The sequence below is a fragment of the Triturus cristatus genome, chromosome 9 (assembly GCF_964204655.1).
Source record: "Triturus cristatus chromosome 9, aTriCri1.1, whole genome shotgun sequence".
In the NCBI taxonomy this organism is placed as follows: Eukaryota; Metazoa; Chordata; class Amphibia; order Caudata; family Salamandridae; genus Triturus; species Triturus cristatus.
The window spans coordinates 1,188,061,713-1,188,088,172 of NC_140592.1; the positions used below are offsets into that span (position 1 = coordinate 1,188,061,713).

Genomic DNA, 26,460 nt, shown 5'->3' on the forward strand with positions numbered 1-26,460 from the left:
AACCGGAGCACACAGTGGTGACGGATGCATCCCTCCTGGGATGGGGAGGCCACATGGGAGAGGCGGAGATCAGAGGACTCTGGTCTCCGGCGGAGTCCCAGGTCCATATCAACCTTTTGGAGCTTCGGGCGATCTGGCTTGCACTGAAAGCATTCCTTTCCTCTGTCTGGGGAAGTGTGGTGCAGGTGTTCATGGACAACACCACCGCCATGTGGTATTTCAACAAACAGGGCGGGGTGGGGTCCTGGACCCTATGTCAGGAGGCTCTGCGCCTCTGGACATGGCTGGAACATCAAGGCATTACCTTGGTGGTTCACCACCTGGCAGGTTCTCTGAACGCCAGGACGGACGAACTCAGCCGCCGGTGCTTGATGGATCACGAATGGTGTCTGCACTCGGACGTGGCGCAGGGTCTCTTTCGGCAGTGGGAGAGCCTTGGTTAGATCTATTCGCCACCGAAGAGAATGTGCAATGTCATCATTTCTGCGCGTTGAAATTTCTAAGGCGGCACTCGCTCGGCAATGCTTTTCGTCACGAGTGGAGTTGCGGTCTGTTGTACGCCTATGCCACTTCTGCCGAGTGCTGAAGAAGATTCGGCCCGATCGGGCCCAAGTCATCCTTGTGGCTCCAGATTTGGGCATGAAGATACTAGTATCCCGAGCTACTCAGCATGGCGATTGTTCCCCCGTTCCGACTGCCTCTTAGGGAGGTTCTTCTGTCGCAGCAGCGGGGGACGGTCCTCCACCTGAACCTGTCCAGCCTCCACCTCCATGCGTGGAGATTGAGCGGCGACAGTTGACAGGTTTTGATCTTCCTCCCGAAGTCTGTGATGTCATTCTGGCAGCCAGGCGTCCCTCCACTAAAACGGTATACGCCTGCAGATGGAACAAGTTTGTGGCATGGTGTACAGCTAAGACCGTGGATCCCCTTTCTGCCCCTCTTTCCGAAGTCCTTCTGTTCCTTCTCTCTTTGGCCCAGCAGGGCTCTGCTCTGGGCACTATCTAAGGTTATCTTTCGGCCAGCTCCGCCTTTTTGCGGCTTCCTGATCAGCCTTCTCTTTTCAAGTCCCCAGTTGTTAACCGTTTCCTGAAAGGCATTACGCACACGTTTCCTCCCGTGCCGTTTATAATGCCTCAATGGGACTTGCACCTTGTCTTGGCATATCTGATGTGCGCTCCCTTCGAGCCCCTTCATACCTGTCCTTTGCGTCTTCTCACTCTCAAGACGGCTTTCCTGGTAGCTATCACCTCTGCCAGAAGAGTGAGTGAGCTCCAGGCTCTATCTTCTAAACCTCCTTTCCTTTCTGTTCATCCGGACAAGGTGGTTTTACGGACCCGTCCTTCTTTCTTGCCAAAGGTTGTCACGCCCTTCCACATCGGGCAGACCATCACTTTGCCTATCTTCTTTCCGCCTCCGCATCCTTCTAAAGAGGAAGAGAGTCTGGACCCAAAACGTGCGCTCTCGTTCTACCTGACACGCACGCAACAGTTCCGGGTGGATGACCAGCTCTTCGTTGGCTCAAAAAGAGGTCGGTCTGTGCACAAACGGACCATCTCTTGGTGGGTCGTTCTCTGCATCATGCCTGCTACTTGTTGGCTAAGAAGGCCCGGCTCCTATCCTTCCTCCTGCATACCAGGAATCGGATGATGGGGGAAAATGGGAGGGATCCGAGGATCCTATGGCCGTTCAGGCTCAACTGTCACAGGACTGGGCAGATGAACTGGGGGAGGCCAGTGGTCTGGATACCTCTCCAGACACTGGATTCATCTCTCCTCCGACTGTGGCTTCGGAGGAGGGTGCTGCTTTCTCTGTGGTGCTGCGCAAGGCGGCCGCAGCCCTTGGGCTCGAGCTACCTGCCGTGGCTGTGAGGTCTAACGTCCTCACTGAGGTGCTTCAGTCTGCAGCAAGCTCCACTGAGCCTCTGCTGCCATTCAATGAGGCCCTCACTGACGTTCTGCAGGGCACCTGGTCCAAGCCCTCCACAGTTCCTCCTGTGGACAGGAACGTCGCCAGGCGCCACCGCCCTGCTCCGGGCGACCCCAGTTTTCTGTCCCAACACCCTACCCCCGAGAGCCTGGTTATCCAGGCCTCTACCTCCCAATCCTCCTTCCCGACCGCTCCGCCGGTCCGGGATTCCAAGAGACTGGAACAGTTTGGCAAAAAGCTGTTCTCCTGCCTTAGTTTGGGCCTACGGTCTTTGAACACCGCCTGTCTCTTGGACCGTTATTCCCACTCTCTGTGGGATACGGTGGAGGATGTGCTGCCCCTGTGTCCGGAGGAGGTCCAGACACGACTTACCCAGGCTCTGGCCGATGGGAGGGATGCAGCGCGACATGCTATCCGATGTGGGCTTGACACTACGGACTCGCTGGGTAGGGCGATTTCTATCTCAGTGGCGCTTAGACATCACGCCTGGCTGCGGTCCACGTCCTTTTCGGGCGATGTCCAGAGCACCCTCATGGACATGCCCTTTGATGGCACTCGCCTTTTCGGCGAGAAAGCGGACAGTGCGCTAAATCGCTTTAAGGGCTCCCGGGCTACGGCCAAGTCCTTGGGCCTCTCGGCCCCGCGGTCGCAAACTTCCGCCCCTTTCGTGGCCAAGGAAGGGGTGCCTCCTCACGTACGCCTAGCCACCAGCCGCAGAACCAACCTGCGCGCGGTCGCGGACGTGGTTTCCGCCGAGGCGGTTCTGCAGGACGACGCGGTCAGCCCACATCCACCCCGGCAGCATCCGCCTCAAAGCCTTCCTAGTCCGAGCTTTCAGGCCCATTCCACGCCAGTGGGCGGCAGAGTTCGCCATCACCTGCTCCACTGGCGGTCCATCACATCGGACAGGTGGGTGCTGCAAATCGTCCGAAGGGGCTACTCCCTCCCCTTCGAGACGACCCCTCCAGCCATGCCACCGCAGCACCACCGTATCTCGGGGGATCATTTGAATCTTCTCCACGAGGAGGTTTCGGCCCTCTTGGCCAAGGGGGCCGTCGAGCGCGTTCCGAGCCCAGAAGTAGGTTGTGGTTGTTATTCCCACTACTTCCTGGTTCCCAAGAAGGGCAAAGGGGGCCTACGCTCTATCTTGGACCTCCGGAACGTCAATGCCTTCCTCCGGAAGGAAAGGTTCAAGATGTTAACTTTGGCTCAGGTTCTAGCTGCCCTAGACTCTGGAGACTGGATGGTAGCGTTGGACTTGCAGGACGCATATTTCCACATCCCCGTCCTGCCGGCCCACCGGCGTTACCTGCGGTTCACGGTGGGCCAAGAGCACTTTCAGTTTACCGTGCTCCCCTTCGGCCTCACCAGTGCCCCTCGGGTGTTCACGAAAGTGATGGCGGTGGTCGCAGCTCATCTGCGCAGATCAGGGGTTCCAGTCTTCCCCTATCTCGACGACTGGTTGTTGAAGGCGGGCTCGCCCCAGACAGTCGTCTCCCACCTCCAGACTACGGCGGATCTCCTGCATTTGCTGGGATTTTCCATCAACGTGCCGAAGTCACACCTGAGCCCCTCTCAGAAGCTCCTCTTCATCGGAGCGGTTCTCGATTCGGCGCAGTTCCGGGTCTATCCGCCGGAACAGCGGGTCCGGGATATTCAGGCCCTGATTCCCATCTTTCGGCCTCTATCCTGGGTTTCGGTCAGGCTAGTGTTGCGGCTTCTGGGGCTGATGGCCTCCTGCATCCTACTAGTGCATCACGCCAGGCGGCGCATGCGAGCTCTGCAGTGGGACCTGAAGTTTCAGTGGGCCCAGCATCACGGCAACCTGTCCGACCATGTCTTGATCTCGGAGGGCACTGCACAGCAGTTGCAGTGGTGGCTCACGGACCGCGATTGGGTCAAGGGCAAGAGCCTCTCCCTTCCTCAACCGGAGCATGTCGTAGTGACGGATGCGTCCCTCCTGGGATGGGGTGGCCATATGGGAGAGGCGGAGATCAGAGGCCTCTGGTCTCCGGCGGAGTCTCGTCTCCACATCAACCTGTTGGAGTTGAGAACGATCCGACTTGCACTGAAAGCCTTCCTTTCCTCTGTCAGGGGAAGTGTCGTGCAGGTGTTCACGGACAACACCACCGCCATGTGGTATTGCAACAAACAGGGCGGGGTGGGGTCATGGACCCTTTGTCAGGAGGCTCTGCGCCTCTGGACGTGGCTGGAACACCAGGGCGTCACCCTAGTGGTTCAACATCTGGCGGGCTCTCTGAACGCCAGAGCAGACGAACTCAGCCGCCGGTGCATGATGGATCACGAATGGCGTCTGAACTCCGAAGTGGCGCAAGGTCTCTTTCAGCAGTGGGGAGAGCCTTGGTTAGATCTATTCGCCACCGAAGAGAACGCGCAATGTCAGCAGTTCTGCGCGTTGGAATTTCCAAGGCGGCACTCGCTCGGCGACGCTTTTCGTCACGAGTGGAGTTGCGGTCTGTTGTACGCCTTTCCACCTATACCACTTCTGCCCAGAGTGCTGAAGAAGATCAGGCACGACCGGGCCCAAGTCATCTTGGTGGCTCCGGATTGGGCACGAAGGTACTGGTATCCTGAGCTACTCAGTATGTTGACCGATCCTCCGATACGTCTGCCCCTTCGGGAGGATCTTCTGTGGCAGCAGCAGGGGACGGTCCTCCACCCGAACCTGTCCAGCCTCCACCTCCATGCGTGGAGATTGAGCGGCGGCAGTTGATGCCATTTGACTTGTCTCCTGAAGTCTGTGATATCATTCTGGCAGCCAGGCGTCCCTCCACAAAGACGGTATACGCCTGCCGGTGGAACAAATTTGTGGCATGGTGCACAGCAAAGGCTGTGGATCCCCTTTCCGCCCCTCTTTCTGAGGTTCTCCTCTTTCTTCTTTCTTTGGCCCGGCAGGGCTCTGCCCTGGGCACTTTGAAAGGTTATCTTGCTGCCATCTCTGCCTTCTTGCGGCTTCCTGATCAGCCTTCTCTTTTCAAGTCCCCTGTAGTTACACGCTTTCTCAAAGGCATTACTCACACGTTCCCTCCTGTCCCTTTTGTAATGCCTCAGTGGGACTTGAATCTTGTTCTCACATTTCTAATGTGCGCTCCCTTTGAGCCTCTTCATAATTGTCCTCTTCGTCTGCTGACGCTTAAGACTGCTTTTCTGGTAGCCATCACCTCGGCTAGACGGGTGAGTGAGCTCCAGGCTTTATCATCAAAGCCTCCTTTTCTCTCTGTTCATCCGGACAAGGTTGTTCTTCGGCCTCGTCCCTCCTTTCTTCCGAAAGTGGTGACCCCCTTTCATCTTGGGCAGTCTGTCACCTTGTGGTAAATAAAATTCCTTTACCGGGACTGAATTTGATACAGAAACATTATAAAATAGCTCAGTAAAATGAGAGGCAGAATCCGTGATATTAGAGTTTCGGAATGGGCTTTATTCCAATAATCGATTATAATCGGATGCTTCAAGTTCCATCACCCCGGAGGTTCAGGAAGTGAAGTACATACTTTATTGACAAGAAGTAACTTTTATAGTGCATACATTACAATGAAGCGAATGCAGTAGGCGTAACAATTGATAAGGAAAATGACAATTTGTCTGCGTAACCAGAAATGGGTGTAATAAAGAGTAAAAAGGAACATAATTGGTTGTGATGTCATGTATAGGTGGATCTATAAGATAATACTTGGCCTAGATGCGCGCGCAGCAGTATGACGTGTAATTGACGTGTAACTAGGGGGTGAAGGGGACTTGACATTTAGCTCTACATGTGGAGACGAAAAGTCTGGGGGGTCAAGTCAACCTAATCCCAAATCATATCTAACATCCTATGTTTAAAGAACTATGTTATCCATAAAAGAAGGACTCTCGGACAGAATCTATTCTATACTGACTGTGCGTGCATGTACAAGCGTCTAAGTGTCTACACTGAATGCGAGGGGGTAGGAATATTCCATGGTAACAGGGCTATGAATTACTTGCATAAGGGCAGAGAAGCCGGGCCTTTTGCTCGGTGACTGGAAGAATGTTTACTTAAGCTACTAGGCAGGAATGCATCGGCTGAGGGGGAAGCAGATAATTCGAAGGTGAAATACAGTTCTTGGCAGAGAATAGGCTGATGTCAGGCTTCGTGAGCCGCGCAGAGAATGAGACAAAGTTCATGGTCACAGATGCAGGCTCAGACTGGAGCTTTCAGAGGCAGAAGGCAAGAAGAGTTTTGATGACAGAATCAGGGCCTACTTGCCTGGACTGTAAAATGGCATAAGTGAGCCATACAAAGCCGGTGGCCTTTCATATTTAGGAATGGAATATCCGGCCTGTTCATGGCGGATCTGACAGAGGACATGTTGACGTTGGACGCACATGTATTTGCGTCTTCATAACTGGAACTGGAGGAAACATACATGTACTTGTGATATGCACATAGAACCGTTGGGGTCCAAGATAGGGGACATAACTGACCAGAAAAATCCATATTTCCACATTCCCTCCTTGTCCCCTACTTGCCCTTCAAGAGATATCAATCTTCATTAATCCATTGATCTGTTCATATAGCATCATTTGTTCTTCTTTCTTCTTCCGTGACGAATGAAATCTTGGTGGTGGAATACACGAGGTGGTACACAGACCACAGATCGCTGGTCCACATTGTAGACATAGACAGCAACTGAATAGTAGGAGAAGGCCAATACCTAGGAAGGATAAAACTCTCCATCCCCAGGCTGATATCACATTCCAAAACCAACTGGACCAAGTCCAAGTGCCTGGGTTCTGGTGTATCTGGCTTACAATCTTATGAAGGCGAGTGATGGCTTTATATACAGATGGCGAATTTTCTGGTATGAATACGCAGCAGCTTGATCCGATGACCCTACAAGCTCCGCCCCTATCAGCCAGGATGACGTCAAGGACAAGACGATTTTGAAGCACAACAATCCGCATAGCAGACTGCTCTTCTGTTAAATTGCCTAAGGCGGAAATAGTCTCATTCACTACTGCTTCAAGGGTTCTAGTTAATCTACGTATCAGCTTACTATTGGTAACTGTACCTATATAGGGAAAGATGCCTTTATTGAAATCTACATACTTGTCCCATGCCATCTCAGTATAATCGACAATTGGGAGATCTCTCCGCTCTCTATTGTGTACTAAATGAATATTTCTATAATAATCAGGAGGAGCTAGGAAAACAGGTGGCAAAAGGAATGCAATGTAGCAGGTACCATCCCAATCTAGAGGTAAACGCATATATGCAGTCTGACCACATACAAAGTAGGAATGGCGAGAAGCTCTAAATGAAGATTTGCCTTGATCACTGAATTCTACTGTAGTGGTGCATTTACTATGGCCCATATGTATGGAACCAACTTTTCTTACACATAATTCACCCTTCGCTGGGAATACTGACATGGTGGGTAAGACTAGTTCAATTTCGGATACGACATTTAGAATCATGAGATTAGGTGTAAAATTACCTAATCCATATACTTCATTTTCTAGATCAGTTCCTGTTCTTTTGGGGCGACCCTCCTTGTCAGGGTAGCAGACCTTGAGTAAAACTAGGTTCAGGTTTCCCCATACCCAATGATCTTGGTAAACTGCTGTGTCTGAGTCTATGGAATTGATTAAACTGAACCATGCTCCACAGGAGCCATTGTGTGTAAATGGGTGTGGAAAGAATGGCAGGACTCCTTCATAATTCTGATAGGGAGGGAGCCGACCACACACCCAACAATTAGTAGCATTACTAGTCTGATGGAAATGATGTAACATACTAATGAAAGTGTTATTGCGCAGCGCAAGTCTATAAGACAATTCATGTGGAGGTAAGTCACTAAAAGAATGTTCAGCAGCAACATTATAAACATGTCTAGAAATAGGGTAATATATGGGCAACAACATACTTGTAATAATTATTAAAAGACTTAATAAAAACAGAATTAATAATGTCATTATGCAGTGGCTACGCAGTGATTTACAATACGCCTGTCGTTTCAACATTTTCCGGGTATTTTCTCTACTCAGGTCCAAGGGATACATGTCAGAGACAATTCAACCGCTTCACCTTGGAGAGGACTTAAACAATCAAATTGCTCGACTTGTTGGGCCTAAGCTTTAGTTTGTAAAGTTCGGTTTCAGTCCTTTCAACCAAAGGAAGTTTTGAATCAGTCTGTGAGGGAGTGCAGGGCACAATGTCTATATCCGAGGATAGTCCATGAAATTTCTTGATATGACTTGAATGAATCCAGCCCTTGCGGCCCTCGATCTTCACGGCTGTCCTTGTGGTCAGCAGGACCAACTTGGGTGCTTTCCACCTGGGCTCCAGCTGAGTCTTTCGGTCGAAATTCCTCACAAAGACGAGATCCCCCGGAACTACGTCATGGGGTTTCACCTCAGTGTTGTCAGGAAAGGCTGCAGCTACCTGTGAACGACAAGATTGTAGTGCAGACATCAAGGAAGCCAAGTAATCTGTCAGCATATTACAGTCAACATCAGTTATTTTTCGTGGTATAGGCGTCCCCCACATATTTGGTGGTCTACCGAAGATCACCTCATACGGGGATAGCCCTGTTCGTGAGTGTGCTACCATTCTCATGTAAAAGAGTGCAACGGGTAACGCTACTACCCAGTCGACACCTTTCTCTCTGCATATTTTGGACAATCTGATTTTCAGTATCTGGTTATGTCTTTCTACGAGACCTGCTGCTTCGGGGTGTCGGACACAGTGGAATTTCCACTGATATCCTAACAGAAGTGAAACGTGTTTCATTAATTCGGATGAGAACGGCTGGCCGTTATCTGAGTGAACAACACGTGGTAAACCGTATCGTGGGAAGAATTCTCGAACCAACTGTTTGGCAGTAGTCGGGGCAGTGTAATCTGAAACCGGGTACGCCTCTGTCCAACGGGACAGAGCGCAGACAACTACGAGAACATATTTGAATCCTCGACATCGTTCCATCTGGATATAGTCCATCTGGAGTACTTCAAAAGGATTATTAGGAGGATGAAATCCACCCTGTTCTACGGGAACGCTTTTTCCTGGGTTAAACTGACAACAGATCATACAGGTACGGACCTTTTGTTTGGCTGCTGCTCGTAAATGTTTATTAAACCAAATGTGTTGAATGCTGTCTAGCATAGCTTTTTCTCCTAGATGTGCTGGACTATGTATTGTGTTAATTATAACTTGGACCATTGAATCAGGAAGGAACCACACAGACTTTTCCTTCATCATCCATCCTTGGTCTGTTTGGATCCCTCCTAATTCAGTCCATGTCTTTATTTCGTCTGGTGTAACATGTGTCTGTATGTCAATCACGTCAAGAGTAGGATCTTTAACTGTCATACAATGTGTCGGTGTCGGGACTATTGTCTTTGTCATGTCGGGGGTTTGAGTTTGAGCCGTCTGTTTAGCTGTTCTGTCGGCTAGATCATTGCCTTGAGAAATGATATCAGTAACTTTCGTATGAGCTTTACATTTCATAATTGATATTGCAGTGGGTAGATGTATCGCATCTAATAAGGCATGAATGAGGGGTCCGTGCTGAATGTGGGCACCGTGGGAAGTTAAATAACCTCTCTCTCGCCACAGCACGCCGAAGTCATGTATAACTCCGAATGCATAACGTGAATCAGTGTATATGTTGACTTTTTTATTCGTGGCTTGAATACAGGCTTGTGTCAGAGCGATGAGCTCTGCGGCTTGAGCTGACAAAGTATTTATACGATTAGTTTCAATGACTTCAGTATCTGTTGTGACTGCGTAAGCGGCCACTAATTCTCCTGTACTTGTTCTCATACATGAACCATCTACATACAACGTCAGGTCTGGATCGGACAATGGAACATCGGTCAAGTCTTGTCTGGGTTTTGTCGTTACAGTAATAACTTCAATACAGTCATGGGCTAGTGGGTCTGTTCCGGTTACTGGCAAAAGTGTGGCAGGATTCAATGTGTTACAGCGTCTGATTTCTATGTGTGGCTGAAACAATGTAAGTTCGTATCCTGTAAGTCGCGCTATAGTCAAGTGTTGTGTTTGCGTTCTATTTACAAGAACCTCTACTGCGTGTGGTACTTGAACTGTCAATGGATGTCCTAACACTATGGCATCGCTTTGTCTGATTGCTAAAGCTGTCGCTGCTACTGATTTCAGGCATGCAGGCAAAGCCTGAGCTACGGGATCTAATGTACTAGAAAAATAAGCACATGGTTTGTGTGCTCCTGCTTGTTCCTGTGTGAGTACTGACAAGGCAGTACCTTCGCGTTCTGTAACAAAGAGTGTAAACTGTTTTCTGTAACATGGTGTTGCTAAAACAGGTGCTTGACATAAAGCTTTCTTTAGGCTTTCAAAAGCGTGTGTATGTTCTTGAGTCCAAGGGAGAACAGTCGATGTGGCTGCCTCCTGTGTGGTTAACTGAATGAGTGGTTTTGCTAGAAATGCATACTGAGGGATCCACTGTCTACAGTATGAAGTGAGACCTATGAAAGCTCGCACCTCCTTTTGTGTCTTGGGTATTGGCATGTTAGCTATTAACTGAATGCGGTCTGGTGTAAGCTGCCTTCCCTCCTTGGACAGCGAGTGTCCAAGATAAACAACTCGCTGGACACAGAATTGCAGCTTAGAAGGGGACACCTTGTGCCCCTTTTCGGCTAGAAATTGTAAAACTGTCAGTGATGCTTTTTCACATTCAGGTTCGCTTCGGGCGGTGATCAGCAGATCATCGACATATTGAAGCAGAGCAGTGTTAACTGGCATGTGTATACTGTCAAGTTCTCGTTTCAGTGCTTGGCTATAGATGCTGGGGCTTTCTGTAAATCCTTGAGGTGCGCGTGAGAATTTAAAGCTACGTCCATTTAAATTAAATCCGAACAAATATTGGCTTTCCGGATCTATTGGGACGCTGAAAAAGGCATTCTTGAGATCAATTACAGTAAAGAATGTTGCTTCGGAATCAATAGCTGTCAGTAATGACGAGATATCTGGGACCACAGGAAATTGTGGCACAATGCATTTGTTTAACTCGCGCAGATCAATAACCAATCGATATACTGGCGGGGCCTTTGGATCTGTTCGTTTAAGAATCGGAATTATCGGGGAATTACATACATTGGAGTCTGTTTCTACAACTACTCCTTGGGTAATGAGCTCGTCAATGATTTGTAGTAAAGCCACTACAGCATCTGGTGGTAACTTGTATTGTCGCATTCGTGGTAGCACCACTCCTGCCTTTAATGTGACTCGATATGGTGTAATATTCATGCATCCAACATCAGTAGGGCCTTGTGCCCATAGACGTGTAGGCAAAGTCTGCAGTCGGGGATCCATGTCTCTAGACACATAGTGACCTTTAAAATCACGCAAAAACAACCTTACACCTTCCGGCGAACAACATATTATGGCTCCTAGAGCTTTCAAGGTTTTAATTCCTAACAGATTTTCTGGACATGATTTAGTAAGCAATAAATCTGTAGTTCGGGTCAGAGGTCCTATCGTAAGTGGCAGTGGTTGTGACACTTCATTAACAATAGGTTTTCCTGAAAAACCAAGGGAAATATTCTGTGAGCCTGAGAGGGGTGCCCCTGGAACTTCACTACGTTTTATGGTCGTTCGACTTGCCCCTGTATCGAGTAGAAATTTTCTATCTTGGCCTAATAATTCACTATGTACATAAGGTCCTTCTTGGTCTACTGGGATTTCAATAAGGGGTAAGTCAACTTCCCTCTCTAGGCTTGTTCATGCGTAACGCTGATACTCAGGATATTCATACTGTGCGGTCTGATACATTTGTCGTGTTGTTGTCTGTGTGGCAGCAGCAGGCAACGGTGGTGCAGCTGGCACAAACTGTATTGGCTGTTGTGCGGCTGGCATGGCCTGGGCATGCTGCATAGCTCCTTGTTCATTCTGATCTTGTCTGAGTGGCCGTGATCTTTCTTGTGTTTTACCTATGGCGATATTATGTTTTAAAACTGGACAATCGTGTACGTAATGGCCTGGCTTTTTACAATAATTGCATGTCCCTTTTACAGGTCCTGCTGAATCGGAATGTGTCATACCCTTTTTATGTCCTTCAGCTGGAACAGTCTGGGAAACTAGCATTTTCATTTTCGTGTCTTTCATGCGTCTGTGTTCATGTTCTTGTTCTTCTCTAATTCTATTGTGATGGTACTGTAACATTTGTAACATTTGTGATGGAGTGTTACCTTGCCAGGTACTTTCGAATTTTAATACTCTATTCTTTACTGGGGGCAGGGCATTTTCCACTAACTTTGTTACAAACAGATGTGGGTATGATTCGCTACTTGCTTTTATGCCACCATTTATACCAAAACATTTTTCAAATCGGGCATAGTAATCACTAGTGTCCTCATCTTGCTTCTGTTTACAGGCTGAAATTGTACCCCAGTCTTCCTTTTTCGTAGTTAATAAACGTGGCAGTACCTGTACTAATAAACCTGGTAGTGCTTTAGTTTTATCCCCAAGTCCTGCTCCTGCAGTTCGGGCCTTTTCTTCAGCTTCTAACACTGACCATTCTATCTTTTGGTCTCCTACCTCCCACTCTTTTTCCTTGAGTTTCTCATAAATGCCAGCAGGCATCAATACCTTTAATATTGTCATAATGTCGGGATAGGTGTACTCTCCCATGAGTAACATGTCTTTAATTTCTCGGTGGAAACCCGCTGGATCTTTGTCATGACTGGGTACTAGGTACGAGTTTTCTTCATTTGTAACAATTCTATTTTTGATATGGGCGTATATACAAATACGCGCTTAAACTCGTTGTCCTCGCCTTTGATTGGGTGTACTTCTCGTAACGGATTCTGTCTATCCATGTGATACGTGGTTCTTTCCTTGACGGGCAATGAAACATGCTCTGAGCATACAAAAACAATATACTGCTTTCTTGATTCTAGAATTTCTTTAATTAATTTAGTACCTGGACCTCTCCATTTATTCATAAGCAATTCAGTCAGTATGTCAGGTAAGGGACCAGGGTCCGAATGCTGACTCCGATATAGTATAATGAGTTGTTGAATCATATAAATCCCAGCTAACCTCTGTTCATCTGGGGTGAGATTCAAAAATGTGCGTACTACTGTATCATCACTATATTTTCCGGGACTGTCCACCCAATGGACAGCTGCCCTGGCTAAATCTTGTTCGTCCATAGAATCGAGAAAATGATAACCCCTTCGTTCTCGGAGTAGTTTGTCGGCGGTTTGGAACGAATGCTCGTTAGACCTTATATGGACTACGGGTGTTCGGAAACCCCTGTTATTGTCTGGACATATCGGGCGTATCGGGTCAATAAGACATCTCGTACTATTACAAGATCTTCTTTTACCTACATAGGCTATAGTTTCTGACTGTCCTGTGGGCGGTCCTGACCCTTCTTCCTCGCTTTGTTCGAACTCGTCTACCTCTAATCTCTCTTCGTGCAGGCGTTCTATTTCTTTACGGATCTTTCGGCACATGGCTATTATACAATTTTGTTTTATCATGTCTCCCTTCTGATATATTCTGGCTCCATCTTGTAAGAATTTGCATTGCTTCCGGGTCTACCCCCGGTCGGTCTTGATTTCTGATCACACAGTTTATGAGGAAACGTAACAGTTCCCCCTGTATCTCTACTTTCTGGTATTCCATAGCTCTGTAAATACATTCTGGATCTCGCCCTGTTTGGACAAAATGGTATATATTATCTAGATGCGCAGTCATTCCTGGTAACTTCCCTAAATACACTGCGGCTCGTCTGATACGCAATGAGGCCAGGGTCATTTCGTCCTCTATACCGGGCACCGGGTCATATCTACAATCTACGAGAAGTTCTTTAAGTGCACGAGCACTTACGAATTTGGGTGTACGTGAATGCGCTGACTCTTGAAAAGTAAGTTTATTTATTCTAGGTGGCGTAGAAAAGATATTAGTAGCACCTCCCGTGGCCCCATCTGGGGCGTCGGGTGTGAAAGGATTCGTTGAACGTGACACAGCAACTATAGGTGTGGGCACAGCTATAGAAGTAGCTGTAGGAACAGATACAGAAACAGATGTGCTTGCCGGAACTTGTGACTCGATTTGTTGCTGTAGGGATACGGGTGCTGGATCTTGGCGTGAGACCTCCCTGATATGCGGTCTATGTGGGGCGGAATTAGCATACTCGGGAGCTGCGTCATCTAAATATGAGGAAAGAAAAACATCTTCTGCGGTTCTAGGATGCCCCTTAGGATGTACCTTGATTGGGAATAATGGGGGTGGCAAGTCTTTCGGTATCTCTGGAGTAGCCTTAGGTAATCCTTCGGCCAGAAGGGGATACATACCATTCATAAGGGCATTTCTCTGTCTGTCTACTTGTTCTGATTTCACTCGGATACCTTCCTCAATTAATAGATTTCCTTGAACTTTATTTATTCCTTTCTTCCTGTCTACGTGCTTTTTCTGTACGTCTATGAGATTCTTTACGCCATAACTCAACGGCGTCCTTCTGTGACTGTCTGACTTTCCTTTTCCATAACTCTTCCTCGACTTTCATGATGCACTCTGCATCCCAGGTCCCCGCTGTGGGCCACCTCTGACTTTCTGGTAATCCCTTGGTATAGTCTACCCATAAATCAAGAAATAATATAGCGTCTAAGCCATGTTTGTGATACATAAAGTGCCCTGGAGTGTCCCTAGGAGGAATAGGAACGGCTTCTTCGAGAACCCCTTTTCTAGTAGTGATCTGTCTTAATTTCGAGAAGAGCGGCATATTGAGAACTGACCTTATACTTGATTTTGACCAACTGACCTGATACTTGAATTTGGACAGACTTAATACAATAAACACGATAATGAACAGTCATTCATACCACAATATGCAGGACGTTTTTAAACACATTAAACATTAAACCTTTAACTGAAACAACAATGATGATCGTCTGCATAACTAATCACCAAGCATAACTCTTGACACTAACTAGATACTTCGGAATACTTGATATACTGCTAAACAGTACAGATACACTGCTAAAACAGTGCAGACCGGATTTGTGTACCCAAACCCGTCTTGACCGGCACAACCTATGTGCACGTCAGAAATGCCTCCCCAGTAATGGTACTCACCGGGTAGCTTCGGAAACGGAAGGCCTCAGTAACTTGAACTTGAACCGGACTGGACTCGACTCGACTCGTCGGACACTGGGCTTGACTTCGGACTGGTGGGTCTCTGTGTACCTCGGATCTTGCTCTCTCAGCTAGGCTCTGGTCGGGATACTTCGCACTTCTCACCGCCTCGTCTGGGTGTTGATCGCAGTCTCAGTCGCCCCCGCTTGACTGGAGGGAGATACAGGAAATCCTGCTGGTACGCGTTATTGTCCGTCCAGCTGTGGCAGGAGACCGGGCCTGCAACTCACCGCCGGCGCGTGAGATGAGAAAGTGTCCCTGTTCGGGCGCCATCTTGTGGTAAATAAAATTCCTTTACCGGGACTGAATTTGATACAGAAACATTATAAAATAGCTCAGTAAAATGAGAGGCAGAATCCGTGATATTAGAGTTTCGGAATGGGCTTTATTCCAATAATCGATTATAATCGGATGCTTCAAGTTCCATCACCCCGGAGGTTCAGGAAGTGAAGTACATACTTTATTGACAAGAAGTAACTTTTATAGTGCATACATTACAATGAAGCGAATGCAGTAGGCGTAACAATTGATAAGGAAAATGACAATTTGTCTGCGTAACCAGAAATGGGTGTAATAAAGAGTAAAAAGGAACATAATTGGTTGTGATGTCATGTATAGGTGGATCTATAAGATAATACTTGGCCTAGATGCGCGCGCAGCAGTATGACGTGTAATTGACGTGTAACTAGGGGGTGAAGGGGACTTGACATTTAGCTCTACATGTGGAGACGAAAAGTCTGGGGGGTCAAGTCAACCTAATCCCAAATCATATCTAACATCCTATGTTTAAAGAACTATGTTATCCATAAAAGAAGGACTCTCGGACAGAATCTATTCTATACTGACTGTGCGTGCATGTACAAGCGTCTAAGTGTCTACACTGAATGCGAGGGGGTAGGAATATTCCATGGTAACAGGGCTATGAATTACTTGCATAAGGGCAGAGAAGCCGGGCCTTTTGCTCGGTGACTGGAAGAATGTTTACTTAAGCTACTAGGCAGGAATGCATCGGCTGAGGGGGAAGCAGATAATTCGAAGGTGAAATACAGTTCTTGGCAGAGAATAGGCTGATGTCAGGCTTCGTGAGCCGCGCAGAGAATGAGACAAAGTTCATGGTCACAGATGCAGGCTCAGACTGGAGCTTTCAGAGGCAGAAGGCAAGAAGAGTTTTGATGACAGAATCAGGGCCTACTTGCCTGGACTGTAAAATGGCATAAGTGAGCCATACAAAGACGGTGGCCTTTCATATTTAGGAATGGAATATCCGGCCTGTTCATGGCGGATCTGACAGAGGACATGTTGACGTTGGACGCACATGTATTTGCGTCTTCATAACTGGAACTGGAGGAAACATACATGTACTTGTGATATGCACATAGAACCGTTGGGGTCCAAGATAGGGGACATAACTGACCAGAAAATTCCATATTTCCACAACCTTGCCCACCTTCTTTCCGCCTCCGCATCCTTCCAAAGAGGAAGAGAGGCTCCACCGTCTGGACCCAAAACGTGCGCTCTCCTTTTATCTGGACCACACAAAGCAGTTCCGGGTGGACGACCAACTTTTCGTTGGATACGTGGGTGCTAAGAAGGTGATAGCTGTGCACAAACGGACCATCTCTCGGTGGGTCGTTTTGTGCATCAAAATTTGTTATTCCTTGGCAAAAAAGGACCCTCCTGTTGGGCTGCGCGCCCATTCTACTCGGGCCACGGCGGCTACTACTGCTTTGGGACGGGGTGTCCCTTTGCAGGACATCTGTCAGGCGGCAACGTGGGCTTCGCTACACACGTTTGCCAGGCATTATTGCCTTGACAGCCAAGTCCAGAGGGATGGCTTCTTTGGCCGTTCTGTCCTCCAGGACTTTCTGGTGTGATCTTGGTTCGCAGACCCACCACCGGGGATGGTATTGCTTGGGTATCTATTCTAAGGTGAGGAATCTAACTAACGTGTTTCTTTCAGATGAACAAGTTACTTACCTTCGGTAACGATGTATCTGTAAGAAACATTAGTTAGTTAGATTCCTCACCGACCCACCCATCCTCCCCGTTCTGCGAACTGACATCTAGGGTTAAGGTTATCCTTTTCAGGCCCCTAGATTTTATTTTTGGCACCAGTGTCGGTCTTTGCATGGCTCTGCGTTCCTGGCGCGGAAAGCTATGTACAAGAACTGACGTCAGCGCGCGAGGGCGGCGTCTAAGTACTCCGACGACGTCATTCCGGCGCACGACGCCGACGACGGACGCGGAGCCGCAGACGACGCCTAGCGACGCGCAAGGGGTATTGCTGATGAAAAATCTTCCGGATCCAGTCTGACGCCTGGGGATATTCTAAGGTGAGGAATCTAACTAACTAATGTTTCTTACAGATACATTGTTACCGAAGGTAAGTAACTTGTTCATTTGTGCAATTACTTAGTATATGTTCCTTCATAAACAAATTGTAAAGTCCAGTAAAATCATGCACATTATGTCCAGCTAACCAACCATCCAGTGTCTTTACTGAGTAGTCTACGAAGTCAATCCAGGACTGGGTCTGAGTTTTGTGAGCCCCCCTGAATCTAATTCTATACTTCTCAGTGGTGAGCCCAAATCCCTCAATCAGAGTCTTCTTCCTGAGGTCATAGGACCCTGCATCTGGCCCAGAGAGGGTCAGAAGCCTGTCTCTGCAGTTACCAGAGAACAGTTCCCACAGGAGTGCCCACCAGAGAGGTTTCTTTACTTTTCTCATTTCACAAGCCCTCTCAAAGGCTGCGAACCATTTGGTGATGTCATCACCTTCCTCAAATTTAGGGACAATCCCTTTGGGGATTTTAGGATCAGAAGTTTCCTCCCTTTCCTTAGTTTTTAGTATTGCTGCCACCATTGATGGGTGCTAAACCCATCTCCTTTCTTTCTCTAGAGCCAGGAGGCTGGACTCTAGAGCCATTCTTTTTACCAGCTTTGCTAAAAAGCTGTCCTCTTCACTGGGGAGTCCCCCAGTGAGTTACTTGGTCCACCTGTGTGGTCTCTAGGTTCCCAGAGGTTGATTCTTGGAGTCAAGGGTATGGGTGCCCTTTCCTCCCTAGGGATTATTGGAGGGGGGCCATTATCCCCCTCATCCTCCCCCCTTTCCTCCTCTGACTGGTCATCACCATGTTCAGAGGGGTGGTCCTGAGCATACTCGGCCAGGAGCTCCTGGAGCCCTTGTTTGGTTGGATTCAGGCCCATTTGTAGGTTTTTAAGTTTGCATAAGGACCTCAATTCCGTGAAAGACAAGTGTAAGTAAGGTGGGAGGTCGAGCTCCTCCACCAGGTCCTGCATGGTATTAACTTCACTAGTAGCTGGGTTCTTTTGAGACATTCTAACCTGACAGTTCTAACCCTCTACCCTTGACTACAGTGACTTTTATTTTTCTAAAATTCTAATGGGACTGATGAAAGGCCCTGACAAGACTTTTAGTATTTTGGAAAGACCAATTTAGGAAATCAGAATTCTAAAGGCAATTTTAAGAGTTTTGTTGTGTGATCAGATGGTAACCAAGTAGTCCAACAAATGCAAGTTTGAATCCCACCGCTGATCCACAAATGTAAGAAAATGGCTCTGTATATACTGCACCAAAGTAAGGTTCAGTGTGCACAGAGTCCACAGTCCCCAGAGGTTTGGCAGAGGCTGAAGTTAGATATAACCTTACTCTCTAAAGTGGTAGCTTGGTCGAGCACTAAGGCAGTATCGGAGGACAGTGTAAAGCATTTGTTGTACACACTCAGTCAGCAAATGGTCTCACACACTCAAGAACTGAACTCTAGGCCAATTGTTTTGTATATAAAAATATATAGTTGTTTTACTTTAGAACCAACTATAGGTATCAAAATACCTTCTCAGAATAAAATGCTGTAGTTGTATACTTTCAATAAGCAATAGACTTTTAAATGCGATAGTTGTTGCAATAGGCAACACAATTCAAATATAATTATAACATTGAGCTCAATGGGAGTTTTTAAGTGAATGCAATTTCAATTACTTTGTGTATGATTTTCTTACTCACTGTTGGACCCTGGATTCAACCCTGGTGCATTTCCTGCAAACAGTTGAAAGAAATCGTTTTTGTTACACAGGCGATATTTAAGGAATATTTGTATGTTTCAAAAATCAACACTTAGAAGAATTTCTGGCAAAAACCAGGCAATGTTATCCTATGGAGGAAAATCAAGTTATCGGTAAGTACAGTTGTAATTACTTTTCAGGGACAGTGCTGGGCAAAAAGATCCAGCACTGGGATATCTCCTGATAACAGGTGAGTAATTTCGTTTTCGTTGATCGGCTGATTTTTTGTGAATATTTTAAAGTTTCTTAACTCGACACTTGAAAGAATTCCCTAGTGAAACCAGTCAATGTTACCCTATAGAGAAAGTGCAGGTTATCGGCTTTCAGGTAAGTACTCGACTGGCAGAGTTAAGGTTCTAGGCATAGACTCGGGGGTCTCCCAGGGTCAGGTAGGTAGAGTTGTTACACCTTCAACGGCACAGGGGCAGCCGGGTGCATATAGAGTTAGGCCCAATGTTAGCCTATGGCGGGCAGGGGGCCTTTGGTTGGTGGCTGCTAGCAGGCAGGCCACGCGGCTGTGGGAGCTGGGCTCCTGGTCACTCACACAGGGGAAGTAGGATAGAGGTTGCATTTCCAGGGGCTCACAGGCGGCTCGGTGCAGGGTGCTTTTGAGCCGTCGTGCGCTCAATGTATTTCAGTGGAGAAGCTACCATATGAACAAAGGCTGCAAGCTCGGGGACGGAGATTCTTTAGGGGCGACCACCATTTCGCAAGGTAAGTTGGGAAGCTGGAAGTTAGGTAGGCACCTCGGAGTTGGGCACAGGGGGCCGCAGGGCGCTGGGTGCAGGGGTGTCTTTTCGCGTCGGGAAATCTTACCCTCTGCTGGTCGCGGTTGGAGGGGTCCCTGGTTCTGAGGCTGCAGGCGTCGTCAGGAGCGTCAAGGAGGGTCCTTGGGTGCTCGATTCTTGGTCACAGTAGCCGGGGGGGCGTCCTTGTGGTCTTTGTCCACTCAGGCACAGGCCAGGCTTGGCGGGTGCAGTGTGCGGGAGTCGCGGTTTCTGGCTGGCATCAGGGGTTTGTTGCTTGCTTTGAGCAGAACCACTGCTCGTGGGAGTCCCAGTCTTTTAGAGTCACAAGGCCTGCAGGTCCTCCGGGGTTTTCGAGGTTGCTGACCATGGAGACGCTGGGGTTTAGCAGGAGCAGGTTCGGGGGTCGACAGGCCTATAGGACTGGGGCCCAGTCAGGGGTGTCTTCCTCTTGTTAGCAGCTGCACAGCAGGTCTTCTTCTTGTTCTTCTTGCTTGTTTCGGGATCTGAGAAAGGAAGGTTCAGGGTGCCCCTAAATACTAAATTTAGGAGCGTTACAGGTAGGTAAAGGGCAGGGACCAATGGGTCCCTTCCCTGGGGTGGGTACACCCCCTATCCTGCCACTCTCCTGTGGGAGGGGGGCAGTAGCCTAGTCCTGATTGGGTAGGGCTTCCCATCTTCAAGATTGTGAGAGCCCGGAATTGTGCTTCACCTCACCCCCCACCTGAGGGGTGGGGATGGCAGCGGCTGGCACACCCCCTTTCCTCACTTGGGTTCCCCGCCAGTCTTTCCGCCAGAGTGGGGGCTAGAACCGGTGGGGACCAGTTGCTGAGTAGAGCAAGTGGTCTGGGGAGGCTCACAAAGGCAGCATGCCTTTGAAGCTTCCCCTGCCCATTCTGGGGGAGGAGACCTAGCACCTCGCCCAGGATATGCATTGTTGCAGGCCCACAAACACCTTACTGAAATCAGTTGTAGATGCAGCAGGTGCAGTTAGCTGACAAATGTGCACAGGAAGGCACGCCTGGCTCAAAATATCGGGTTTCAAACAGGAACTGCAGACACCGATAATCAATAAGCCCTTAACAGGAGACGCACTGTTTGGAAGTGAAGTAAATGAGTCCCTACAACAAATAAAGGGCAATGAAACCGCAAAAGCTATGAGAGCCTTGCAGTACAGGGGTACCTTCAAAAGGAGAGGTTTTAACCACAGAAGACCCACAGGCGGGGGGGGGGTCTTCTCAATAGGGCAGCAACAACAGACGCAAGGCAGCTGACAACAGTCTTGCCAACAGTTGGGATACCGACCCTGGTAGCAACAATTAAAGCATTCCTTTTGTGGCAGAGAAAGAGCCAACGGGTAAACCTCAAGAGGGGCAGGAGCAAACTTCAAGTGACTTACCTGGTGTATTACCCACAACAGACAATTGGATTTTAAACCTGGTGCGCCACGGCTATTGTATTCAACTAATAAAGAAACCTCCACCATGGAAGAAAAAGTTGCAAAGAACAGAACCTTTAAAATTCATGGAGGAAATAAAGGAACTTATAGAAGAAAATGCAATAGAGAAAGTACTAACAAGGGAGCACAACAAGGGTAACTACTCGCCTTATTTCTTGGTACCAAAGCAGGATCTCTTGTTAAGACAATATTAGATCTCAGATTAATAAACAAATGTTTTCGCACGCAGCATTTCAAAATGACAACCCTAAAAGAAGTAATCCCACAGCTACAAAAAGGAGACTACATGGTAACAATATACTTTAAGGATGCCTGTCTGCACATCCCCCATTAATTAAGCACGCAAGAGATACATCAGGTTCATCCACACGGAGACACACTACAAAGTCAAGTTCTTGCCTTTTGGAATAAAATCTGCACCAAGAGTTTTCATAAAGTACTTAGCAGCATCCCTAAGAAGGAGGAGAATCCACTTCTATCCCTATCTAGACGACTAGTTGGTGAACGCAAATTCAAAACAAAGATGTTGCATGCATTCAACAGGTATTCAAACCACTACAAGGATTCGGTTTCTCCAGAAACCACACAAAATCCTCAGCAAAACCAGAACAGAAAAAGATCTTCCTAGGCGCAAGATTGAACTCCAGAATGGCACAGGCATACCAGACCCAAATGAGGATACAAGCAATGAAAGAGGAAACTCGCCTCTATCGGAAGGGACAGGCTCTGACAGTGAGGACAGTTATGAAACTAATGGGCATGATGGCATCCTGCATCCCCCTCATTACCCATGCACGTCTACAGATGCGCCTATGAGGTTGCATTGGGGATGCCTCAGAAGACTCCAGGACTCTAGATTTACTACAGTGTTCACTAACAAAACCTCAGTTAATGGGGCAACATTGCCAATCAACAAGAACATAATGTAGCATTCTTGCTCTGCTATATCAGGACCTCCGTTTCAGTGATCAATGACTAATACTGGGCTATTCATTAGGAAGAAGGGAAGTGGTTTCTTTCTAGTTAAAAAATAAATAATAAAATACCAAAAACTTAACTAGACAACAAGAGTACCCAACCAAGTTCACTTAATGGTAGTGTGTCGGTGACAGGCGGTAATACACTATAACCAGGTAACCAGGAAGGACAGAATTCTCTGCCTCCAAAAAAAAAAAAAAAAAGCCAAGGCCCCAAATGGCTTGAATGCTTTTCAGCGAGAGCATATTTAGTCCCGGGTCAGCAAATGACCTCCACAAGGGCCCAACATATCAACATTGGCAGTTTGCAGTCAAAATGTTCACTTGCAGGTACATACAGAAACAAGCGCATCCACTGGAACAAATTCAATAGCCACAGCGGGAAGTCACTACTTTTCTAAATAATGAATGACCAGTAGGAGTAGTTTTGCAGTTTGGAGAGTTTTCTGGATTTACATGCTGTGCATTATTAGTCCATTTAGTGGTTGGGTCCAGGAATTGTCTGTTCCCCTGTGCCCCCCCGCCCCGCCCTTGTGGGCGTTGTTGACCACCGTTTGGTGCTAGGTCCTTCACTTATGTGACATCAGATGGCGCCTGGGAAGCTCCTGTGTGTGGTTGCCATCTTCAGATTCTTTTTTGTCCTTTCCCTTCTGAGTAAGGGCAGGTCTTCACTCTTCTTGTTTTAAGTCTCTCTTTTTTCCTTTTACACGATTTCTCCTCCCACCTGTTTGCCTTCCTCATCTCTGGGGAGGTGGGTTGGTCGTATGTGAATATAGAAAACTGTTCAAGCTGAAAAACTACTCCTACTGTTAAGTAAACCTTTCATTTTGCAGCATGAATCCTTTTCTGGATTTACATACTGTGCATTAGATTATGAAGCGGCTTCCCATTCCTTATGATGGTTGTGGTGAGATGTGGAGGACCTTGCAAACAGGTGCTGAAGTACCTTTTGTCCCACATGAGCTTCCTTTGTCATCTGTTTATCCACACAATATTGCTTGGTAAAATGTTTTTAGAGGCTCATGTAGCGGCTGCACATATAGTGCCTATTGGCAAATTGGCCATAAAGGCTAGGGTTGCCCCTATTTTCTTTGTTGCGTGAACTCTTCATCTAGTATTTAATGTTTTTCCCGTTGAGGAATAGCATGCCTGAATTGCTTCTGCAGTACAATGTGCAACTGTCACCTTTGTCACAGGTGCACCCTTGTTGTACTTGGAACAAGAGACGAAAAATTGATTCCCTTTATGGAATTGTTTTGTCTCCTGTAAATAGCATTATAAGGCGCTTTACATCCAGGGTATGAAGGCTTCTATCTAGTCATGTTTGTGGGTTTTTGAAGAAAACTGGTAGCTGAATGTTTTGATTCAAGTGGAATTTGCCTACCATCCTGGGTAGGAACTGAGGGTTGGCCCTTAAGACAATCTTGTCCTTTTGGATTTGCATGTATGGGTCCATAACCTTTTGGGATAACTGTCACGATTAAGTACATTTTCCTTGTAGGTGATTTGATCACATTTGTCTACTGTACAATTGAATAGCTGTTTTATTGTTTGGGCGCATAAATATTACAATAATGCTATTGTTGTGAACAACCTTCCCTGTGACTATCAAGTCAGCTGTCACGTCAGTGAGTTTCAGGCTTTCGCATTGTCATCAACCTTGGTTTTTAATAGTCAATGTGTCGACTATGCCAGTCTGTTCTTCACTCAACAGTCATTTCGAATTAGTGGATCCATTGTTCAAAACCCCAGAACATGTTACAGAGTAAGAATGTGAATAGTTCTTTGAAGTTTTGCGTAAAGTAACAAGCATGTAGGAAAAATAGCCCTGACAGGAAAACAATCAAGGCCTCTCTTTGTGAGTTTGCCATTAATAAAATGCACTAATATGTGGAAATAGTGGATCTAGACATAAATATGAGTTTGCCTTCTCTTTTGAACAGCATATGCCTTCTCAGTTAATCTATCAACTGCTTATATTCTGAAAGAAGTAGTGAGATTTGCTAAGACGGAGCCACGTGTGCAGTGGAATATGATTAGACAAGAGGTTCTCTGTATAGATCCTTGATTTCAGTTTCCTATCCCCCATAGGTTTACTCAGTGCCCCCATTAGCTGGTCAAGTAACATAATCTAGGTACTCAGTTAAAGTTTCTGTTGAGTTGTAATGTTTTCTTTTCTCTTCCAAACAGAGACACACCCCTGCCCTCCAAAGCCAGACCCTGCAAAGAGCCTTTCCAGTAATATCAATAGCCTTACTCCTGCCAAGTCAGCATCTGTGATTAACAGTGGATCGCCAACCATTCTTGGCAAAAGAAGTTATGACCAGCACAATGGAATGGATGGTGGGCATTTTACTGTTTTGAAATATTCATTGCATCTTGTACCTTTCATTTCCCAATCTTTTTTCCTTTTAGTGTGAAGTCATGGGTAATGTATTAAATGGGGCATAAGAACATTAGTTTTATTTATTGTACTCTACTTCGTAGAAGTGAAAATGTCTGTTCTCTGATGTATTGTGACTGATCTAGGCACACACAAGTTTGTATTGCTATTGTGAGCAACTTGTATGTTTTTGCAGTAAAGGGCAAGTAGAATACTCAAGCATTCCTAAGGCTAATATAGTGTTTGAGTTTTCATATATTAAAAAGAATGCAAGCCTCAGGATGTTTTCTGGTTGGTCCTGTGCATATGGAATATGGTAGGTTGATGGTCTTACCTTCGTGGAGCACACATTAGTACACAAATTTAAAATATGATTGATAGCTGTAGAATTATGTTGAAAGATGGATGGATATGTAAGCTTTTCAGACTTCTGTGCAAATATTTATATTTCCACAGAATTCTTTTGAAAAGGCAAACGGCCTTTCATCATACCTCTGTTTAGCTAGTTTGCTACCTTTAATATTTTTTTTTTCTGGAGCATTTGAAAAAGGCGAGCAGTTGTGATGTATGAAACAGCGTTGTGTAACTTAACATGTATTATACCTTTATTTGCTTTTGGACTCTTTCATTCACATATTATGTTATTATCACTTAATATCTGTTTTTGTTACTTTTTGTTGAGGAGCCTGTCTTACCGAAAGAAAAATACATATAAGTTTCCAGTTCTGCACAATTTAAAAAAAATATATTTTTATTTTCACTTCGCATACAACATCAGTAGACATGCACAATAATGCAGTCCAACACATATGCAGTCTTTTACATTATCCAATATGTCACATTGCATAACCCAAGCAGTGAATAGCAGGTCTCCAAGTGCCGTAGGCACGAGCGGCAATGCACCTAAAGAAAAATATTAGTCGGATCTTATACAATACAAGAATGCAGGCGAGTCCCAGCCAAAAATCCGGCCTCTGCTCTTCGTTAGGGAGCAGTTGTACCCCATCCCAGCCTACTTATATGCTGTGCCCAAGTCCCGAGTTTCCACCGAACACAATATAATATCAGCTTCCCAGTCAAATTATAACAAGTGTCCATGAGCTATGTAAGCGGATAATCCAGAAGGTAATGAGTGAGAGGCGCCCATATATCTCTGGGTCGGGAGGGGATCGGAAGCAACTCAGCATATGCATTCAACTTCTCCTGCCACAAGATCAAGTCACCCAACCACTCCTTAAATTTCGGCGCCCGCCCCCTGCCCCATCTGCACGCCACTCTACGCCTAGCCAGTGCAACACCAAAGGCCACAAATCTGCGATGGGCAGTCGGGATCTCCTCAACATACCCTAGCAAAGCAACCATAGGGGCCGCCTGAATTTTCAGCAAAGTCATCAGCGCCTCAAACACTTGCCGCCATTACTCCCACAACGCTTCACAAGACCATGCCAGGTGCAGAAAGTCCGCCCCATCTACCCTGCATCTATCGCACCGTGCATTATCACGTAGCCTATAACGGAATAACCGGGCAGGAGTATAGTACAGGCGGTGTAAGAATTTGTAGTGCGTAATACGGAGTCTGGCATTCGAGGAGACAAGCTCAGTCTGTTTACAGTAGTAGCTCCACTGCTGGTCCGTGAGTTCCCATCCCAACTCCACACTCCACTTTGCACGGGCAGGGCATGCCCTGTATTCAGTCCCTGTGCACAAGCTTCGATAGAGGG

General features: G+C 47.0%; 1 protein-coding gene across 4 annotated transcripts in view; it reads left to right on the forward strand.

The window, feature by feature from the left end:
* The window catches only part of MTA1 (metastasis associated 1), an 842,399-nt gene that overhangs the window by 580,903 nt on the left and 235,036 nt on the right, over positions 1–26,460 (forward strand). For all 4 annotated transcript variants that reach the window (XM_085627173.1, XM_085627175.1, XM_085627174.1 and 1 more), the window contains exon 16: positions 24,547–24,699. In XM_085627173.1, the coding sequence (XP_085483299.1) occupies positions 24,547–24,699 (153 nt within the window). The remainder of the gene's footprint in view (positions 1–24,546; positions 24,700–26,460) is intronic.